General features: G+C 42.3%; 1 protein-coding gene across 9 annotated transcripts in view; it reads right to left on the reverse strand.

The window, feature by feature from the left end:
- Window positions 1-3,022: 3,022 nt before the first annotated feature.
- The window catches only part of LOC145345245 (serine/threonine-protein kinase MRCK alpha-like), a 545,867-nt gene continuing 529,913 nt past the window's right edge, over window positions 3,023-18,976 (reverse strand). For 3 of the 9 annotated variants that reach the window (XM_080193034.1, XM_080193032.1, XM_080193031.1), the window contains 6 exons: window positions 18,329-18,449; window positions 17,717-17,834; window positions 17,208-17,387; window positions 13,654-13,777; window positions 9,224-9,381; window positions 3,023-5,472 (listed from right to left, as the gene is read on the reverse strand). In XM_080193034.1, the coding sequence (XP_080049160.1) occupies window positions 5,341-5,472; window positions 9,224-9,381; window positions 13,654-13,777; window positions 17,208-17,387; window positions 17,717-17,834; window positions 18,329-18,449 (833 nt within the window). In that variant the 3' untranslated portion in view covers window positions 3,023-5,340. The remainder of the gene's footprint in view (window positions 5,473-9,223; window positions 9,382-13,653; window positions 13,778-17,207; window positions 17,388-17,716; window positions 17,835-18,328; window positions 18,450-18,976) is intronic. The other 6 variants (XM_080193037.1, XM_080193040.1, XM_080193039.1 and 3 more) reach the window with 3 other exon arrangements.

Here is an 18,976-nt window from a genome sequence, read left to right on the forward strand (position 1 = left end):
CACATTACTGCATGCTGTCTTATTTTATCAAAACACATGCTCCTGGAGTAAGGACTTCCCCTTGCCATCAGAGCTGGCTGCTAGTCGTGTTCCTGAGCACTGTGTTTCTTTTTGTTGTATCAGTAACTCCGGTCTCCAGGATTCAGAGTTCACGTCTTGAGAACGTATACATTAATCAAAGCTTAAAAGCAGCAGGAGCTAATTGAGAGCTTGTTCTACCCACCTGACAAGTTAAACACCTGCAGCCAATGTACAGAAATGCAGTTGCAGCCTCTCTGTACAGATCACTGTATCTAAACTGTCAGAATCTACAGCAGGTTTAGAGTTTGCAGGGGTTTGCTAAAATAGCTGCTAAGTCTATTTCCCCTGGCTGTGATCTGTGGATACTTGGTCATTGAAGACAGAGCAATGGGTTTTTAAAACTTGCAGAGGGATGATGGAGATCTCACAATGAAGCAGACATCAAGGCCTGTTTATTTCCTATGTTCTTCCCAAATCTATGGAGAAATAGTAGCTGGAAAGAGAAGAATGGACAATTTCGATACAATCTCAACCGAGACTAAATATTTCCACTGTCAACCTTTGCTCAGTTGTTTTTTTTAAAAGAATTTGCTTCAGGTATCTGTCTAAAACCAGCCCCCAACCTCCCTGAAGAGTTGTTGCATTAATTTGCCTCCTCTTCCAGCTGCTTGATATTAATGATGAGCTTATCATAGTAATAATTTACCAAAATTCATGGCCTAGAAAACAGCAAATGTGACACCAGTGCTTAAAACAGGAGGTAGACAAAAGGCAGGTAACTATAGGCTAGTTAACTTCTGCCGTAGGGAAAATGCTTGAATCTATCATCAAGGAAAAAAAAAAGTGCGCCATCTGGATATAAATTGTTGCATGGGTTCATGTTTGACTAATTTGGTGGAATTCTTTGAGGACATTCCATGTGTAGTGTGTAATGGGGAACCTGTGGACGTGGTGTATCTGGATTGCCAGAAGAAATTTGACAAGGTGCAGCATCAAAGACTCACATAAGGTAAAGGTGCACAGTGTTACAGGTAATGTGTTAGCATGGATAGAGGATTGGCTAACTAACAGAAAGCAAAGAGTGAGGGTAAATGGGTGTTTTTCTGGTTGGCAATCAGTGACTAGTGGTGTGCCTCAGGTATCAGTGATGGCATCGCAATTGTTTGCTTTACATAAATGATTTGGAGTTGGGGACTGAGTGTAATGTGTCAAAATTCGCAGCTGACACTAAGATGTGTGGAAGAGCAAAGTGTGCAGAGGACACTGAATGACTGCAAAAGGATTATAGATAATTTGAGTGGGCGAAGGTCTGGCAGATAGAGTACAGTGTTGATAAACGTGAGACCATTCATTTTGATAGGAATAACAGCAAAATGGACTATTACTTACATTGTAAAAAAATTGCAGCATGCTGCTGTACAGAGGGACCTGGGTGTCCTTGTACAGGAATCTCAAGGAGTCGGTTTGCAGGTACAGCAGGTAATTAAGGCAAATGGAATTTTGTCCTTAATTGCTAGAGCAATAGCGTGTAAAAACAGTGAGGTTATGTTGCAGCTGTATAAAGTGCTGGTGAGGCCACACCTCGAGTACTGTGTACAGTTTTAGTCTTCTTGAGAAAGGATATACTGGCACTGGAGGAGGTGCAGAGGCGATTCAGTAGATTGATTCCAGAGTTGAGAGGGTTGGCTTATGGGGAGAGACTGAGTCTATTCTCATTGGAGTTCAGAAGCATGAGGAGAAATCTTATAGAAACATATCTATTCCCTTTATAGTCTAATAATATAATAGTCTTAAGATAGAAACAGGGAAGTTGTTTCCACTGCCAGGTGAAACTAGAACTAGGGAGCATGGACTCAAAATAAGGGAAAGTAGATTTAGACTGAGTTGAGGAGGAACTTCTTCACAAAAAGGGTTATGAATCTGTGGAATTCCCTGCCCAGTGAAGCAGTTGGGGCTACCTCATTGAATGTTTTTAAGGCAAGGATAGATAAATTTTTGAACAGTAAAGGAATTAAGGACAGGCAGCTAAGTGGAGCTGAGTCCACAAAAAGAATCAGTCATGATCTTACTGAATGGCGAAGCAGGCTCGAGGGGCCAGATGGCTTACTCTTGCTCCTAGTTCTTAAGTTAACTAGCAAAAGACAACTTTAGGTTGCGACTCCCACAAACCGATTTCAAGGCAGGATCTAACAAACAGCACAGAAAGTAGCTTCTGTTCCCATCCGCCTATCACACACTAAACTGGACATCAGGTCCATCATCAACCGAAACAGGGGCTGTAACCTGGTGTCTCCCATGTTATAATAACAAATTATTTCTTGTCACCTACTGTGTTTCTTTAAACACTGTTGTCGGTTATTAAAAAAAGTTTTTGTTAGCTGGTTGCTGCTCTGGTAGCACTTTACTGTACAACTCAGTACACTGATAAACCTTCACAGTTTTACCGGTTACCCAATCATTGTCACATGATTTATTCTCAATCAACCTCACTAATGACCAGATCATGTCACCGCAGTTAACAGGCACTGGATGTGTATGATTATCAGCCAGATTTCTTATAGTGACTCTGCTTCTAAAGTGATCCTTTTACAAACGACAACTACACTGAAACAGTAAAGAGATGTTCACTGCCATCAGAAACTGATCTACTCTCCTCAGGAGGTTGTAAAGAACCATCAGATAAATGGCCAACCACTTCGTAATATTAAATAATAATGTTAAAACTGTTCTCTGAGTTCTTTAACTCATTGGGATTGAGCAGATAAAATGGTCTCCATCTACACACACAAACAAAATATCCCCAGGGAGAAAGGAAACACCCAACTCTGTCCCTCCCTCTGCAGACACGTGGCCTGTATGGGAATGAAGGAATGCGGTTCCAGGCCAGCGGGAGACCTTCAAGGGAGGACGATTAGGAGAAGTGACACTTTGACATAATATCAAACTAATCTCGATTCTCAATTTATTAAAAACCAAGTCTGCCGACTGATCCAACCTCAAGGAACCAGACAGAGCTGCCTGGCTCACTCTAAAAGCAATAACAATACAAAACAATTTGTAACATTTCCCTGTTTTATTGAAATACATCAAAGTCTTGGTTAATATTTAGTGTGTGTCACCAACATAAAATAATGGTGGCTGGTCTTTAATAGCCAGACTGACCACCTTAAATATTCTTGTGCAAAAGAATCTACAATCAGCAATAGTTCCTCTTACAAATTAACCCCTAAAAACATTAAGGGCAAAAAGGAGTGAGAAAGCCAAGCAATTAATTTACTGAAGTCAGCCTTTAACCTAAACCAAAAGAAATTTTAAAAAACTGATTACATCTAAGACATGCAAAACTGTACAATAATCTTACAAAAGGGGGAAAACCCTAAAAACTCTTGAAAATAAATGATATGAAATTGCCATAGTCAAAGCATGTCAGTCCCCACTGAACACCAACACTAGTGTATTCTCCCCTTTGCTCACAGTTCAATGTTTACAATTCACAGCTGGGTTTTGACAGCTCCCACATTCCCTCCTTATCTATACTCGAGCAGGAAGCTTATCTCCACCTTTCCCACTTTAACTCTCACATCTTCCTGTCATAGAAGCAAAAGCTCAAAGACACTTTAAAATCCAATGTCAAACTCATCTGAAATTTCATTCATTTAAAATGAAAACCACTTTTACTTTATCCACAGGCCAGGAGTGTGATTAAGTATGTGGGAAGGAGAGTGCAGTCAGGTACTTGTTTCACCCACTCACATTTCTCTTCACCTTCCTGATGCCCCTAAACACAAGAACTCAAAGATTTGCTGCCCCAAGCCCTCCCCCACCAGTCCACTGCTCAACAACTCCGATCAGCATCTAAACGTATAATGGTTTGCCAAAATGTTTTTGCACTCTTAGCTGTGAATTAAACATTCTTTTATGTACTCGAATTTCCTCGATAAACTTTATATCCCTTCCTTGTTACAGAAAGGAAAGAGTGGAACAGTTGATGGAAACAAGGAACTGATGGGCTTTGAATATACAGAGAGAATGTAGGAATTATTTGCTTGGCAGAAGCAAACTAACCATTAAAGCATTCAGTGTCCCAGGCTGTCTGACTCCAGGGTTTTGTTTAGTGTAACAATACATAAATATCAGGAGAGGGATGTGGCAAAGCGGACACGAGGAGGTGACAGGGCAGCTACTTCCTGACATGTCAGCTGCATATGGTGTACAAAAAAATATATATAATGTTACTCCGATATCTGGGTGTTTAATCAAATACTGTCTTCAAATGACTACAAAAATGGGCATTCTTTATTCAGACAGAATCAGCAGATCTCCCTGAACCTGGCAGACTCTTGAAACTAGTGCACTTGTTTCTAATTTTGCAACATGCAACATAACTCAATCATTTTCCATCGAAAGATTGTACTTTTATTTGCTGGAGAACTGTGGCTATAAGTACTTTTCACCTTAGCTTCAAAGTTGCTGCTTCCACTTCTGTTTTATTAAAAACTTTAAATTTCCGCTGTGTCTTGGGTACTACACTGAAGAACTATATATAAGAATCTACCAGCAGGGACCGTGACACCACACACAAAGTAACCTTTCCTTCAGTCATTGTTTCAACAAGTAAAACTATACACAACTTTATATATATATACTTTATATATATTCTATATCACAAAAGAATTTTTTTGTGTGTTTTTCTTTTAGCAAAATAAGGTTTGGTGATTTGTTTGCAGATGTACACATATCATTATTGCAAAATAAAATAATAATTAAAAGAAGCCTGATTGCAATAGTAACAGAGAAAGGAATGCCTGCTGGCACTTGATGTTTTTGGAAGAGATCAAAGCGATGATAAACGTCAAGGCTGCATTCCAACCCCCACCCTCCCCCCGAATCCTGTTTACTCTTGAGTGTGTACCTGGCTACAGAGCTGCAATGAGAAACAACACCTTAAACATCAGTTACACAACTTAACCAAGATTCCATTTCTTAAAATATAAAACAGAATACACCCACAACAACCCTAAAGAGCAGCTAACGTCACTCAAAGGAAAGAAAGCTGCCTTTCTTCTTTTTACAAGAGAGAGAAAAGCAGTCAGCAGGGAGAGGTTCCTGCGTGATGTGTCTATATATATGTGTGTGCGTGTGTGTGTGTGTGAGGTTTATGACATCAGGCCTTGTCCCTGAATCCACAATGTTCCTGTGTCTTTTTGACGGATCTGCAGCAATTGCCTGGCACACAGGTTGGAGAGCAGAGTAAGGCTGGGTGCAGAGAGACAGGAGTAAGGGCTGATATGTTGGAACTGCTTGCAGAGCTCAGCAATCTCATGTTTCCCAGTTGACGTGCTCAGTATTTTCTAGTAGGAGTGACTGTGGTTTGTGAGGCGAGATGGGGCTGGGTGGGCTGCTCAGGTTGGAGCTGTTGGAAGCTGTTGAGTGTCTCGGAGAATCAGAATCCTGGAAGAGAACAAAGGATGATTGATATGGTTACACTCTGTGGGATTCACCCATTGCATCAACACAAGTTTGCTGTAATAGGGTCCAAAGCGGAACGGGCTGGAAGTGTCCACTCTCGCTCCTAATTCCTATTCCATATCCACAGGCAAGCAACTATCCTCCTTTATCTGAATGACAAAGTGATGCAACATAAGAACACTTGAAAAGAGAAAAAGACATTTATTAAAAAGCTGTCCTTGGGATGTGGGTAACACTGGACGATATTAATTGCCCAATCATGAATACCCTGAGGTTGAGACAGTGCATGAGGAACCAGAGGCAGATGACAGCTCTCCTTACCATTCAAAATAAAAATCCAGCAGTTTGTGCTCATTTACTTTCCTGGTACCATAGATATTTATTAAATTTACAACATTTAAGAATAGAAGTCTCGATCTCTGGGCCAAATGCTGGTAACTGGGACTAACTGGGAGAGCTGGCATGGTTGGTTGGGCTGAAGGGCCTGTTCCCATGCTGTACTGCTCTGTGACTCTGCACGTTAAGCAGCAGGACACTACAATTATAACCAAACAATGATTATCTTGATTACCTTCCCCAGAATTTCTATATTTTTCTAAACCACATGTAAATCTTTCAGCTCCATTGATTAATCTCTGAGTCAGCTCCTCTACTCAGAGAGGATCCAATTCTTTACTAAAAGGATAAGCTGATTCAGAAGGAATTGTATTTTCTGACAGTTCCAAACATGCAATGTGCTGAGGCATTGCTTCTTGTGAGCGTGCGAGGAGTATTACAGTGCTGCTGATTTCACAGCTCCGCACTGACAGTATGACACATCCTCAGTACCCAATGGTACCTCGGATTTATTTCACTTATTATTCTATATACACAGGGAGGGAAACCCCTGAATATTCGGAATGCTATGTCGAGGTAAATCAAAAATGGGAATGTGGCGGGGTGGGGGGCAGGGGAACAGGAGAGTGACGGATGCCACAAGCTAGAATTGGAAAGCCACAATTATCAGGAGGAACTTCTTCATGCAAAGAGCGATCAACATTTAGAATTTTCTCTAAATGGGACAGAATAATATAGGCAAAATCGCAGAATTAAAACTTCATAGATAGTGGTGATTTAATGGGGCTTGCAAAGTTGGGTGGATAATTAAGGTGAATACAGTGGCCTCCCCTGACGCGTTGATCTTGTGAAAACTGTATCATCAGATTTATTACATGGAGGACAACTGATCTCTGGCTTTGAGAATGGAGCTAATGGAGGATTTCTAACTGACATTGAGAACTTAGATTGATGGTGTTGGGGAAGTGCTCTGATTTCCTGCTCTCTGATATTTACAAAGGTTTCCCAAGGAGTTTAAATTAGGATCAGGGTAGATATAGGCTGGAGGAGGGTGGCAAGGATGATTCCAATTCCGAAGTAAAAAGTAGGACTTAACATTCCAATGTCACATTATTAAAGGGAAGAACGGAAACATCGGCATAAACAAGGCAAAGTGCTGGTTGGAAAAGTAAAACATAAAGCAAGGTATAAATGTGAATAGTGAAATATTAGCAGATTCAGAGAAGTGGGGTGATGTATTTTGGTAGGAAGAACATGGAAAGACTATAAAACAAGGGGTAAAATTCAATAAGGGGTGCAGGAGTAGAGGGACCTGGATGTATTTGTGCATAGATCATTGAAGGTGGCCGGAGAGGTGGAGAGAGCGGTTAATAAAGAATACATTATTCTAGGCTCTTTTGATAGGGCTGAAAGGATTATAAATCACATAAGCAAGCTGAACCTCAGTCACACATGGAAAGCTATGTGCAAATGACTGGGATTAACAGCTCAGATAACACTCAAGGACTATCTAATCGAATAATATGACAGTTCAAACAAGGAAAAATCGAGAGGGAGATTGAGATACCAGTGGTCAGAGATATAACTATCATTGTTTGATGATATAATATGCACATGTTTTAATTGGACATTATACTGTTATGTATGCATGATGTAACCTTAACTATGAGTGGATAGATATAACTCCTATATGTCTAATAGTCAATGCTAATTCTTTGTAATTGAAGTAAAAGAAATACAATACCAATTGTATTTCTGAATGTTTCACTCTGAATGGACATTCAGGATCCTATAGTTGGGTCATTTTGGAACCACGCTGGTACTTTGGCTACTACCACAGTTTTTAAATACAACAAGAAAACCATTGTAACAGAGGCATAGAGTACAAGAGTAAGGTGGCTGTGCTGAACTTGTACAAGACACTAGTTAGATCTCAGCTTTTTCATGGGGTGTGGGTGTCACCGGCTGGGCCAGCATCTGTTGTCCATCCCGGAGGGCAGTTTTTCAAGTGCCAATCACATTGCCGTGGATCTAGAATCACATGTTCCTATTGAATTCAAATTTCATCACCTTCTGTGGCAGGATTCGAACCCTGGGCCTCAGGATTACTAGTTCAGTGACTATACCACTGCCTCCCTGAGAGAGCCAGATATTGTGTACAGTTCTGGGTGCTACACTATAGGAAGAATGCGAACGCATCGGAGAGAGAACAGAAGAGATATACGAAAATGGTTCCAGGGATGAGAAGTTTAACTTCTGAGGATAGATTGGAGAGGTTGAGACTGTTTTCCCTGGAGAGGAGAAGGCTAAGAGGAGATTTGATAGAGATGTTCAAAATCATGAGGGGACTGGACAGAGTAAACAGGGAGAAACTGTTCCTGCTCATCAAAAGATCGAGAATAAGAGGGCACAGATTTAAGATGATTTGCAAAAGAAGCAAATGCAATGCGGGAAAAAAACTCTCTAACAGCGAGTGATCAGGGTCTGGAATGCACTGCCTGGAAGTGTGGCGGAAGTGGGTTATATCGAAGCATTCAAGAGGGGATAAGATGATTACTCGAATAGAAACAATATGCAGGGATATGGGGAAATGGCAGGAGAATTGCATGGAGGCATAATACTCGTTTGAGGAACTGGTGCAGATATGATGGGCCAAATGGCCTCCTTCTGCAGTGTAACAATTCTGTGAGGAGGAGGCCATTTGGCCCATAGAGTTTGTGCTGGACTGGATCTTGAAGAGCAATGAACTGGGTGATTTTAACGGAAAGAAGTTTAACAAACTTGGTTTTGGTTTAATACCAGTTTTTTTTAATCAAGCTTTGAAATTGCATTTAGTAAATCTGGTAATGTGTGGGACAGGAGCAGAAGAAACTATTCACCAAGAAAGCAGATGGACTGATGGAGAAATCCAGCTTTCCCTGGTGTCTCAGAGAGTGAAGCTAACACTGAACTTCACACCAAATAATGTCCTCAGACCAGCCACAGAGAGACATGTCTGATAAGGAGCTGTGGAGGGGACGGGGCAGAGAATGGAACAGACTGAAGTGGGCTGTGGGTGGGAAAGTGAAGTGTTAGGCAGTGAGGGGGGGGCGGGGGGGGTGGTTGGACAGTGTGGGGGGGTTGGACAGTTGGGGGGGATTGGACAGTGAGGATGGTTTAGACTGATTGGACAATGGGCTGTGGGGGTGGTGGGATGGTTGAATAATGAGGGGGGGGGTGGAGAGGTGGTTTGACAGTGGAGGGTGGACTGAGGGGTGGGGTTGCTTAAACTCTGGAGATGACTGATAATGATGAAGTGATAAAGCCTCACAATTGCAATAGTTTTGATTTCTTTACATTCATTTCAGTGGGAACTAGAATTTGGGACAAGTGGGGAAATATTAGACAGAGCAATTACATCACGCTCGAACTCCCTCGTTGGCACATCGCTTCCGGGATCCATCCCACCAGAGGACAGAGAGCCGTCAGATGGGGACGTCATTGGCTGACGTTTGTTAACGTAATTTCCCCCTGAGAATTCTCTTCGAAGGGCACTTCCATTTTGTGCTGTGGATCCTGTAAAAACATCAACAACACATGAAACACCGAGATAGCCAATTCCATTACACATTGCAGTGAAACACTGAGATAGCCAATTCCATTACAGTGCAGAGAAACACCGAGATGGCCAATTCCATTACAGTGCAGTGAAACACCGAGATGGCCAATTCCATTACACACTGCAGTGAAACACCGAGATAGACAATTCCATTACACACTGCAGTGAAACACCGAGATAGACAATTGCATTACACATTGCAGTGAAACACCGAGATAGCCAATTCCATTACAGTGCAGAGAAACACCGAGATAGACAATTCCATCACACTGCAGTGAAACACCGAGATAGACAATTCCATTACAGTGCAGTGAAACACTGAGATAGACAATTCCATTGCAGTGCAGAGAAACACGGAGATAGACAATTCCATTACACACTGCAGTGAAACACTGAGATAGACAATTCCATTACAGTGCAGTGAAACACTGAGAAAGACAATTCCATTGCAGTGCAGAGAAACACCGAGATAGACAATTCCATTACACACTGCAGTGAAACACCGAGATAGCCAATTCCATTGCAGTGCAGAGAAACACCGAGATAGACAATTCCATCACATTGCAGTGAAACACCAAGATGGCCAATTCCATTACACACTGCAGTGAAACACCGAGATAGCCAATTCCATCACATTGCAGTGAAACACCGAGATAGACAATTCCATTACACACTGCAGTGAAACACCGAGATAGACAATTCCATTACAGTGCAGAGAAACACCGAGATAGACAATTCCATTACAGTGCAGAGAAACACCGAGATAGACAATTCCATTACACACTGTAGTGAAACACCGAGATAGCCAATTCCATTACACACTGCAGTGAAACACCGAGATAGACAATTCCATTACACATTGCAGTGAAACACCAAGATAGCCAATTCCATCACATTGCAGTGAAACACCGAGATAGACAATTCCATTACACACTGCAGTGAAACACCGAGATAGACAATTCCATTACAGTGCAGAGAAACACCGAGATAGACAATTCCATTACACACTGCAGTGAAACACCGAGATAGACAATTCCATTACACACTGTAGTGAAACACCGAGATAGACAATTTCATTACACTGCAGTGAAACACCGAGATAGACAATTCCATTACGCACTGCAGTGGAACACAGAGATAGCTAATTCCAGTACACTGCAGTGAAACACTGAGATAGACAATTCCATTACGCACTGCAGTAAAACACCGAGATAGACAATTCCATTACACTGCAGTGAAACACCGAGATAGACAATTCCATTACGCACTGCAGTGGAACACAGAGATAGCTAATTCCAGTACACTGCAGTGAAACACCGAGATAGACAATTCCATTACACACTGCAGTAAAACATCGAGATAGACAATTCCATTACACACTGCAGTGAAACACCGAGATAGCCAATTCCATTACAGAGCAGTGAAACACCGAGACAGACAATTCCATTACACACTGCAGTGAAACACCGAGATAGCCAATTTCATTACACACTACAGTGAAACACCGAGATAGTCAATTCCATTACAGTGCAGCGAAACACCGAGATAGACAATTCCATTACGCACTGCAGTGAAACACCGAGATAGCTAATTCCATTACACACTGCAGTGAAACACCGAGATAGCCAATTTCATTACAGTGCAGTGAAACACCGAGACAGCCAATTCCATTACACACTGCAGTGAAACAGCGAGATAGCCAACTCCATTACCGTGCAGTGAAACACCGAGATAGTTAATTCCATTACTGTGCAGTGAAACACCGAGATAGCCAATTCCATTACAGTGCAGTGAAACACCGAGATAGTCAATTCCGTTACACACTGCAGTGAAACACCGAGATAGGCAATTCCATTACCGTGCAGTGAAACACTGAGATAGCTAATTCCATTACACACTGCAGTGAAACAGTGAGATGGCCAATTCCATTACACACTGCAGTGAAACACCGAGATAGACAATTCCATTACAGTGCAGTGAAACATCCAGATAGACAATTCCATTACAGTGCAGTGAAACACCGAGATAGCCAATTCCATTACACACTACAGTGAAACACTGAGATAGCCAATTCCATTACACTGCAGTGAAACACCAAGATAGACAATTCCATTACAGTGCAGTGAAACACCAAGATAGACAATTCCATTACAGTGCAGTGAAACACCGAGATAGCCAATTCCATTACACACTGCAGTGAAACACCGAGATAGACAATTCCATTACACTGCAGTGAAACACCAAGATAGACAATTCCATTACAGTGCAGTGAAACACCAAGATAGACAATTCCATTACAGTGCAGTGAAACACCGAGATAGCCAATTCCATTACAGTGCAGTGAAACACCGAGATAGACAATTCCATTACACACTGCAGTGAAACACCGAGATAGACAATTCCAGTATACTGCAGTGAAACACCGAGATAGCTAATTCCATTACAGTGCAGTGAAACACCCAGATAGACAATTCCATTACAATGCAGTGAAACACCGAGATAGCCAATTCCATTACAGTGCAGTGAAACACCGGGATAGCTAATTCCATTTCAGTGCAGTGAAACACTGAGATAGCCAATTCCATTACAGTGCAGTGAAACACCGAGGTAGCCAATTCCATTACACTGCAGCGTGAGGATGTGGCAAATGCTGCTGATTGGAAAAATGGAGCTTCATGAGGGAAATACATGACAATACTTTTCACTGTATACTAATACACCTGGCAACAATAAATCTAATCAAAAATAAAATCACAAGATATCCAACAACAACTTTCACTTGAGTTGCACCTTTATTAACGTAAAATATTCCAGGGACTTCACTGGGGAAGTCCCATACACACCAATAATCATATTTCCATTATTGTGTAGCCAGTGGGTATCTTGCTTATCTTGTCATTTGTGCCTCCAAATGTTTTCCGATTTGGAGACAGGTTTTCTGCTTGTCTGTATTTTGAACTACATTTGGTGCCAGGTCTCTTAGTTGCCGGAATCCTATCCTCTGAAACTCCATCCTTCTCCTTTCTTCTCTTCATTTTTTTTCTTCATTCGACTACATGGGTGTTGCTACACATTTATTACCCATCCCTAATTGCCCTTGAACTGAGTGTTTTGCTCAGCCATTTCAGAGGGCAGTTAACAGTCAACCATATTGCTGTAGGTTTCGAGACACATGTAGGTCAGATCGGGTAAGGATATCAGGGAGGATGTTCCCGATGGTGGGGGAACCCAGAACAAGGGGTCACAATTTGAGGATTCAGGGTAGACCATGTAGGATGGAGGTGAGGAGATATTTCTTCATCCAACAATCTGCCAGAGGTAGTAGTAGAAACAGGTACAATTTTGTCATTTTAAAAAGCATTTAGACAGTTCCATGGTTATGATAGGTACAGAGAGATATGGGCCAAATGTGGGCAATTGCGACTAGCTTATTGGTAAAAATTGGGCGGTGTGGACATGTTGGCTGCAAACCTCTATGACTCGAAGAGTGGTGAGCCTGTGGAATTCTTTACCACAAGAAGTAGTTGATGCCAAAACATTGAATGTATTCAAGAGGCAGCTAGATTTAACACTTGGGAGAAAGGGACAAAGCAGGATTAGGCTACTGAGTTGGACGATCAGCCATGAACTTAATGAATGGTGGAGCAGGCTCGACGGGCCAAATGGCCTCCTCCTGCTTTTATCTTCTGTGTTTCTATGTAAAGAATTAGTGAACCAGATGTGTTTTTCCAACAATTGACAATGGTTCAGATTTTTAATGTCTTCAGCTTTCACTATCTGCTGTGGTAGGATTCCAACCTGGGTCCCCAGAGCATAACCCTGGGTCTCTGGATGACGAGTCCCGTGACAATAATACTACACCACAGCCACCCCCAAATCCCCAGCATCCACCCCAATGTCCAAGGCTCTCCTTTTCCAGTCTGACACCCATTTGTCTCTCATGACTATTTATGAAGCTCCTAAGGATAAATCTTATGTTTAAATGCAAGTTGTTGCAGTGACATCTGACAGGCAGGCCAAGAGGCAAAGGTTTAAAATGTTGAAAAGCAAATTTAGGTTTCGGGAAACCCTTCTTCACTTAATCAAAATACAAAATGAACTTCTGGCTATCTTACAGTTAATGAGGAAGCAGCAACTGCACATTAACAATATCAAGTGACGCTTTTCACAACAGGTCCATTATCCCAGGGGGTTCTGTAAGGAAACAGATCGAGCATCAAATATCTTACTTGCTGACAGTCCACTGCTGGCACTCATGGAGCGTCCTGGCTCTGTGCGAGAACGGGCGATAGCAGGAATGCTGACGGAAGCGCTAAACATTGTCCGACTCTTCTCGTCCGGAGGCCGGAGATTCTAGCGAGAAATGGGGTGAGATTGATAAAGAACCAACTAAGATATCTCAGCTATTTAAACAAATGGAGCCAAGAGATTATCACTTTAGAGACTTTTGTTTAAAGATTTAGTTTTATCGTTGAACCAGTCAGTTTCACTGATAGTTGAACAGAACTAACTACTTGTGAAAAGTTTAATGTTTATTTATTAGGCTTACATTAATACTGTAATGAAGTTACGGTGAAAATCCCCTTGTTGCCACACTCCAGCCCCTGTTCGGGTACACTGAGGGAGAATTTAACACGGCAAATGCACCTAACCAGCACATCTTTCAGGCTGTGGGAGGAAACCAGAGCACCTGGAGAAAACCCACGCAGACATGGGGAGAACGTGCAGACTCCACACAGACAGTGACCCAAGCTGGGAATCCAACCCGTGTCCCTGGTGCTGAGAGGCAGCGCTGCTAACCACTGCATCACTGTGAAGTATAATTTCAGTCCATTTCTAAAATGCTGCAAGGGTGCAGTTGAACTGTGAAGAGATTAGAGCAACATTAGACACCTTTCAGTGCCTTGCCCAAATGGTCACTCTGCACAGAAGACAAAGCAGTGAAAAGCAGCACACAATGCAACGAGTGATCTTGTATCTATCTGTACTTGCTCGCTGGATCATTGCAAAGAAGAGCTGAGGTCAATCACTGCACCACAAAAACTGAGCTCAAGTAGCTCTGCACAGGCCAGCTGGCGACTAAACATGGTGATGGTTGGTCAGCACAGTTTAAGACTCCACTGGGAGAACCAACTGGGGAAGCTCAGCATACAGCAAATAAACAGTACCTGTGAGAATACAGATACTCCTTCTGTTCTGTTGTTAGAATTGGCAGATGTGATGGGGCAAAACCTCCCAAGCTATAGCGCATGCTACTACACTTGATATTTACAACACAACTCTGCGAAGAGTCCTGACACAGGAGAAAATGGTGGTTTTGGAGTTGAGTTGAGTGATCAGCATTGCACTGCCCCACTTATAATATACAGCAGCGTTACGAAAGCTCCTGATTCCAATTTAACCTGTTAGACTTTAACCTGGTGTTGTGAGACTTCTTATAGAGTCATAGGGGTTTACAGCATGGAAACAGGCCCTTCGGCCCAACTTGTCCATGCTGCATTTGGCCCATATCCCTCTATACCCATCGTACCCACGTAACTATCTAAATGCTTCTTAAATGATAAAATTGTATCTGCCTCTACTACTACCTCTGACAGCTTGTTCCGGACACTCACCACCCTCTGTGTGAAAAAATTGCCCCTCTAGACACTTTCGTATCCCTCCCCTCTCACCTTAAACCTATGCCCTCTCTATGCCCCTCATTATTTTATAGCCCTCTACAAGGTCACCCCTCAGCCTCCTACACTCCAGAGTAAAAAAGTCCCAGTCTATCCAGCCTCTCCTTATAACTCAATCCATCAAGTCCTGGAAACATCCTAGTAAATCCTTCCTGCACTCCTTCTAGTTTAATAATATTTTTTCTGTAATAGGGTGACCAGAACTGTACACAGTATTTCATGTGTGGCCTTACCAATGTCTTGTACAACATCAACAGGATATCCCAACTCTTACTGAGCCCTAATGATAATGCAACGACATTCCCAGTTTGTGTAACATTCTCAGTTTGTTATCATGCCCAGCACACAAAATGGCAATGGTTGGAGAGCTGCCATCACCAACGGCAATAATAGATCAAACAAATGTAAATTCAAGACTGTCTGTCCCCCGCAATGGAGACTTGCAATGGCGAAATGGAACAGCTTAAAGCACTAGAGCTCAGTGACAAACAACATGCACAAATTCAAAGCAGCATGAGCCCCCGGTTTTACCACATGGTATTTTCTCTTCAAAACCAGCATTAATGCTAACATTCAGCAGGTTGGACTGCTCCCATGAAGAGGGGACCCGAGTTAACATTTCAGATTAATGCTCTTTCATTGGAACTGGTGACTGGTCTGAAATGTTAGTCCTTTACACTCTTCACAAATGCTGCCTCTCCTCGTTAGTTCTTCCCACTTCTTTGTTCTTATTTTGAATATCTGCAGCATTTTACTTTGATTTGAATCTGAAGATTTCTGGGGAATATCTTGATGGTTTGTGCACATCATTGCACCAAGACACATCTACAGGTGGTATCAGATCAAGTTTAAAATAACAGAGCACATTAAGCAGCAGAAATCAGCCATCAGGTTAAACACTGTAAAATATTAAAGGATCAACTCTGGCTCTAAATCTGACGTCGTGGGCTCCAGACAAACTCCAACCTTGAACCACAATCTAGACTGACATTTTAGTGCTGTACTGAGTGAGTGCTGCACTGCTGGAGATGCTTCTGATAAGATGTTCAACCGAGATCCCATTTACCCTTTCAGGTAGATGGAAAATATCCCCTGGCTAATTTTTACCTCAGTCAAATCACAAAAACATCTGATCTGGTTATTGTCAGACAGCTGCCTGTGGGATCTTGCTGTGCACACTCAGCTGCTCCAATTCTCACAACAGTGACGACCACACTTCACAAATAGTTCATTGCCTGTGAAACACTTTGGGACATCCTCAGATATCAAGGATGCTATAGGAATGTAAGCTAATTTTTGTCTTTTATCAGAAATTTCTTTATCTTAACTTTACCCCGTTTTGGAATAGTTTCTTTATGCTCCGTTTAAATTCTTTGAAGATACAAACATTCAAACCAGGAGCAGGAGGCGGTCATTTGGCCTCTGAAACCTGCTCCATCATTCAATTAAATTACAGCTGACCTGACTGTGGCCTTAACTCCACATTCCCAGCTATGTCTGGCAAAATTAGACTGTAATGTTGGCCAAGAATCTATCTACTGCTGTCTTAAAATATTCAGTAACCCTGCCTCCACCACTCACTGGGGGAAGAGAATTCCACAGACCCATGACCCTTCTTCTCAGTTTCTGCTTAAATGGGAGACCCCTTAATTTTAATCTCTGTCCCCTAGTCTCTCTAACAAGGTGAAACGTCAATTCCCCTCAGAATCCTATATTTCAATATGATCACTGCACATCCTTCTGAACTCCAGTAGATATGGGCCCAGCCAGTCTAATCTTGCCTCTTGCTGTTTCTCTTGTTAGTCTGCCTTTCAGAAGCTCTACAGGAACAGACTGAATTGACTTAATGCTGATTCTTCTCCTCTTGATATCTGTTTACAAGTCCCTCCAGGCCCCCGTTCCCACCTCAATCCCAGAAGTGAGGTCAGAAACCTGTGTCCCTGGAGGAGAATGCTGAAAGCTTTGCACCAAATTTGCAGGAAACAGGAAGGGCCAAAGCAGATGGAGTGATGCAAGGTTTGGTTGGATTAGTGCCACCTGCAAACACGCACGCACACACACAAGGCACGGCAAATGGGTTATTGAGGTCAGCACACACACCATACCCTTGATGTTATGGAATGTGGTGAACTGCAGGCAGAGTCTGTTGGAGGGGAGCAGATGAGGGGATCGTGGCAGAGGAAGTTCTCAGCAGAGTGGACAGTCATGTGATAAACATGTTCGAAGTTGGTTGGAGTAGAGATCGGGCTGAATTGATTATTGTGGGGTGGATGTGGGGAGCCTGTCTATTCATAGAGCAACAGAAGGAAAGGAACGTCATAGAAAAGAAGGAAAACAAGCATGAAATTTATCAGTTCCAGGTAATCATGGTACAGAAAGGTATTAGCAGGCATATAAAAACCCAACATATAAGAGTAAAGAAGTAACAAATTACACAAGGCTGCTGATCTTCGACATTTAAAGAGAAACAGTGTATTATTAATTTCTATTAGTGTTAGGGTTTGACCCAGTTACAAAGGGCCTTGAAATATTTTAATGCTTTAACTATATTCCAGAATGTAAATTGCTGTTATTAATGGACGGACCCTGAACAGAGCATCCTCAGCTAACTTACCATCGGCAAATCCTTCAAGATCTGTATTCCATCACCTGGGCCCATGTGGACAATATGATTGAAGTTAGTCGGATTTGAGATTAACTTGGATCTCATTTCTGGATCTCGAAGCATTTCTCTGAAAGAGAAAAGGAATCTAAAATTATCTCACATTCAAATTAATTCAGAACGAAGTAACTCTCCTTTTCTTCTGTTTCTCTACCCCTCCCAGTGGCTCCCAAGTTGGGAAGGTAATACTCACTGTTTATGCTCTCTGGCTGGACGCTGAAACACATGGAACAACCTGCTTCACACTTTCTATTGCCTTAACTCAAGGACTAATTTAGGCTGAGAACCAGCTGTTGGAGGGCAAGGCTGGATTGGTAAGGAGGACTCACTGCTGCTACAGCATGAACATGTTGCAAACAGAGAAATTCAACTCCCTTTGGAGTGACGCTCAGAGCTGTACTTTGCAAAGTACCAACAAAAGAAAGTCCATGTCTCACACATTAACGATACTGGGAGGGGGGAATGGACATCCAATGGGTAACTGGGTATCGAGAGGACAGGATAACGGGGTAAGAAGGGGACAGGGGACATGTGTTTTCTCTGGCTCTAGAAGCTCTGCCCCACCTCCTCTGCTGAAGCCTTTCCTCCTCAGGCACCCGAAAGGAATATCTCCGCTTGCTTCTGGTCCTGACCATCTGTTTGCGACTGTTGTCTGATGTTTCAGGGACAACGAGTTCGTCCCCTTCTGCAGGAGTGAAAGAAACAGCTCAGTGAGAATTATTGAACTGCCAGATGGTCTACAAAAGTATTGTGACAACTTTCTATTATTGATCATTTTGGCAATAACTTGCTTGAGGGCCTTTGCTATCGTTGCGATGTTTAGTTACTGATGTTGGCACGCTGAGATATTCCTCTGAGGCATCGAGATCCAAAGCCACACGTCAAGATCAGTCACTAGCTGATTGCTGTGAGAGATTTCTGTATATTGACCACTCCCTCCCAGGGAAAGGACAAGATCATTTAAATGTCAAGCAATGTAGCAAGAAGTGACTGGATTTCTGTTTTTATGTATGAACCAAACATTATTCAGTAATTATATTGTTTGTATTTGATACAAAGTGGGTTAGCTGAGGTACACGTCAGGATATAGGGATAGGATGACATGAACCAGCACAGGGAAAGAGTCATCGTCAGTAATGACCACAGGAATAGCCACGATTAATGAGGTCATAGGTTTTAAATGTTAATTCATGGCCAAATATCCAATGCTGC

This window comes from Carcharhinus amblyrhynchos, chromosome 7 (genome assembly GCF_965287045.1).
Source record: "Carcharhinus amblyrhynchos chromosome 7, sCarAmb.v2.hapA, whole genome shotgun sequence".
NCBI classification, from domain to species: Eukaryota; Metazoa; Chordata; class Chondrichthyes; order Carcharhiniformes; family Carcharhinidae; genus Carcharhinus; species Carcharhinus amblyrhynchos.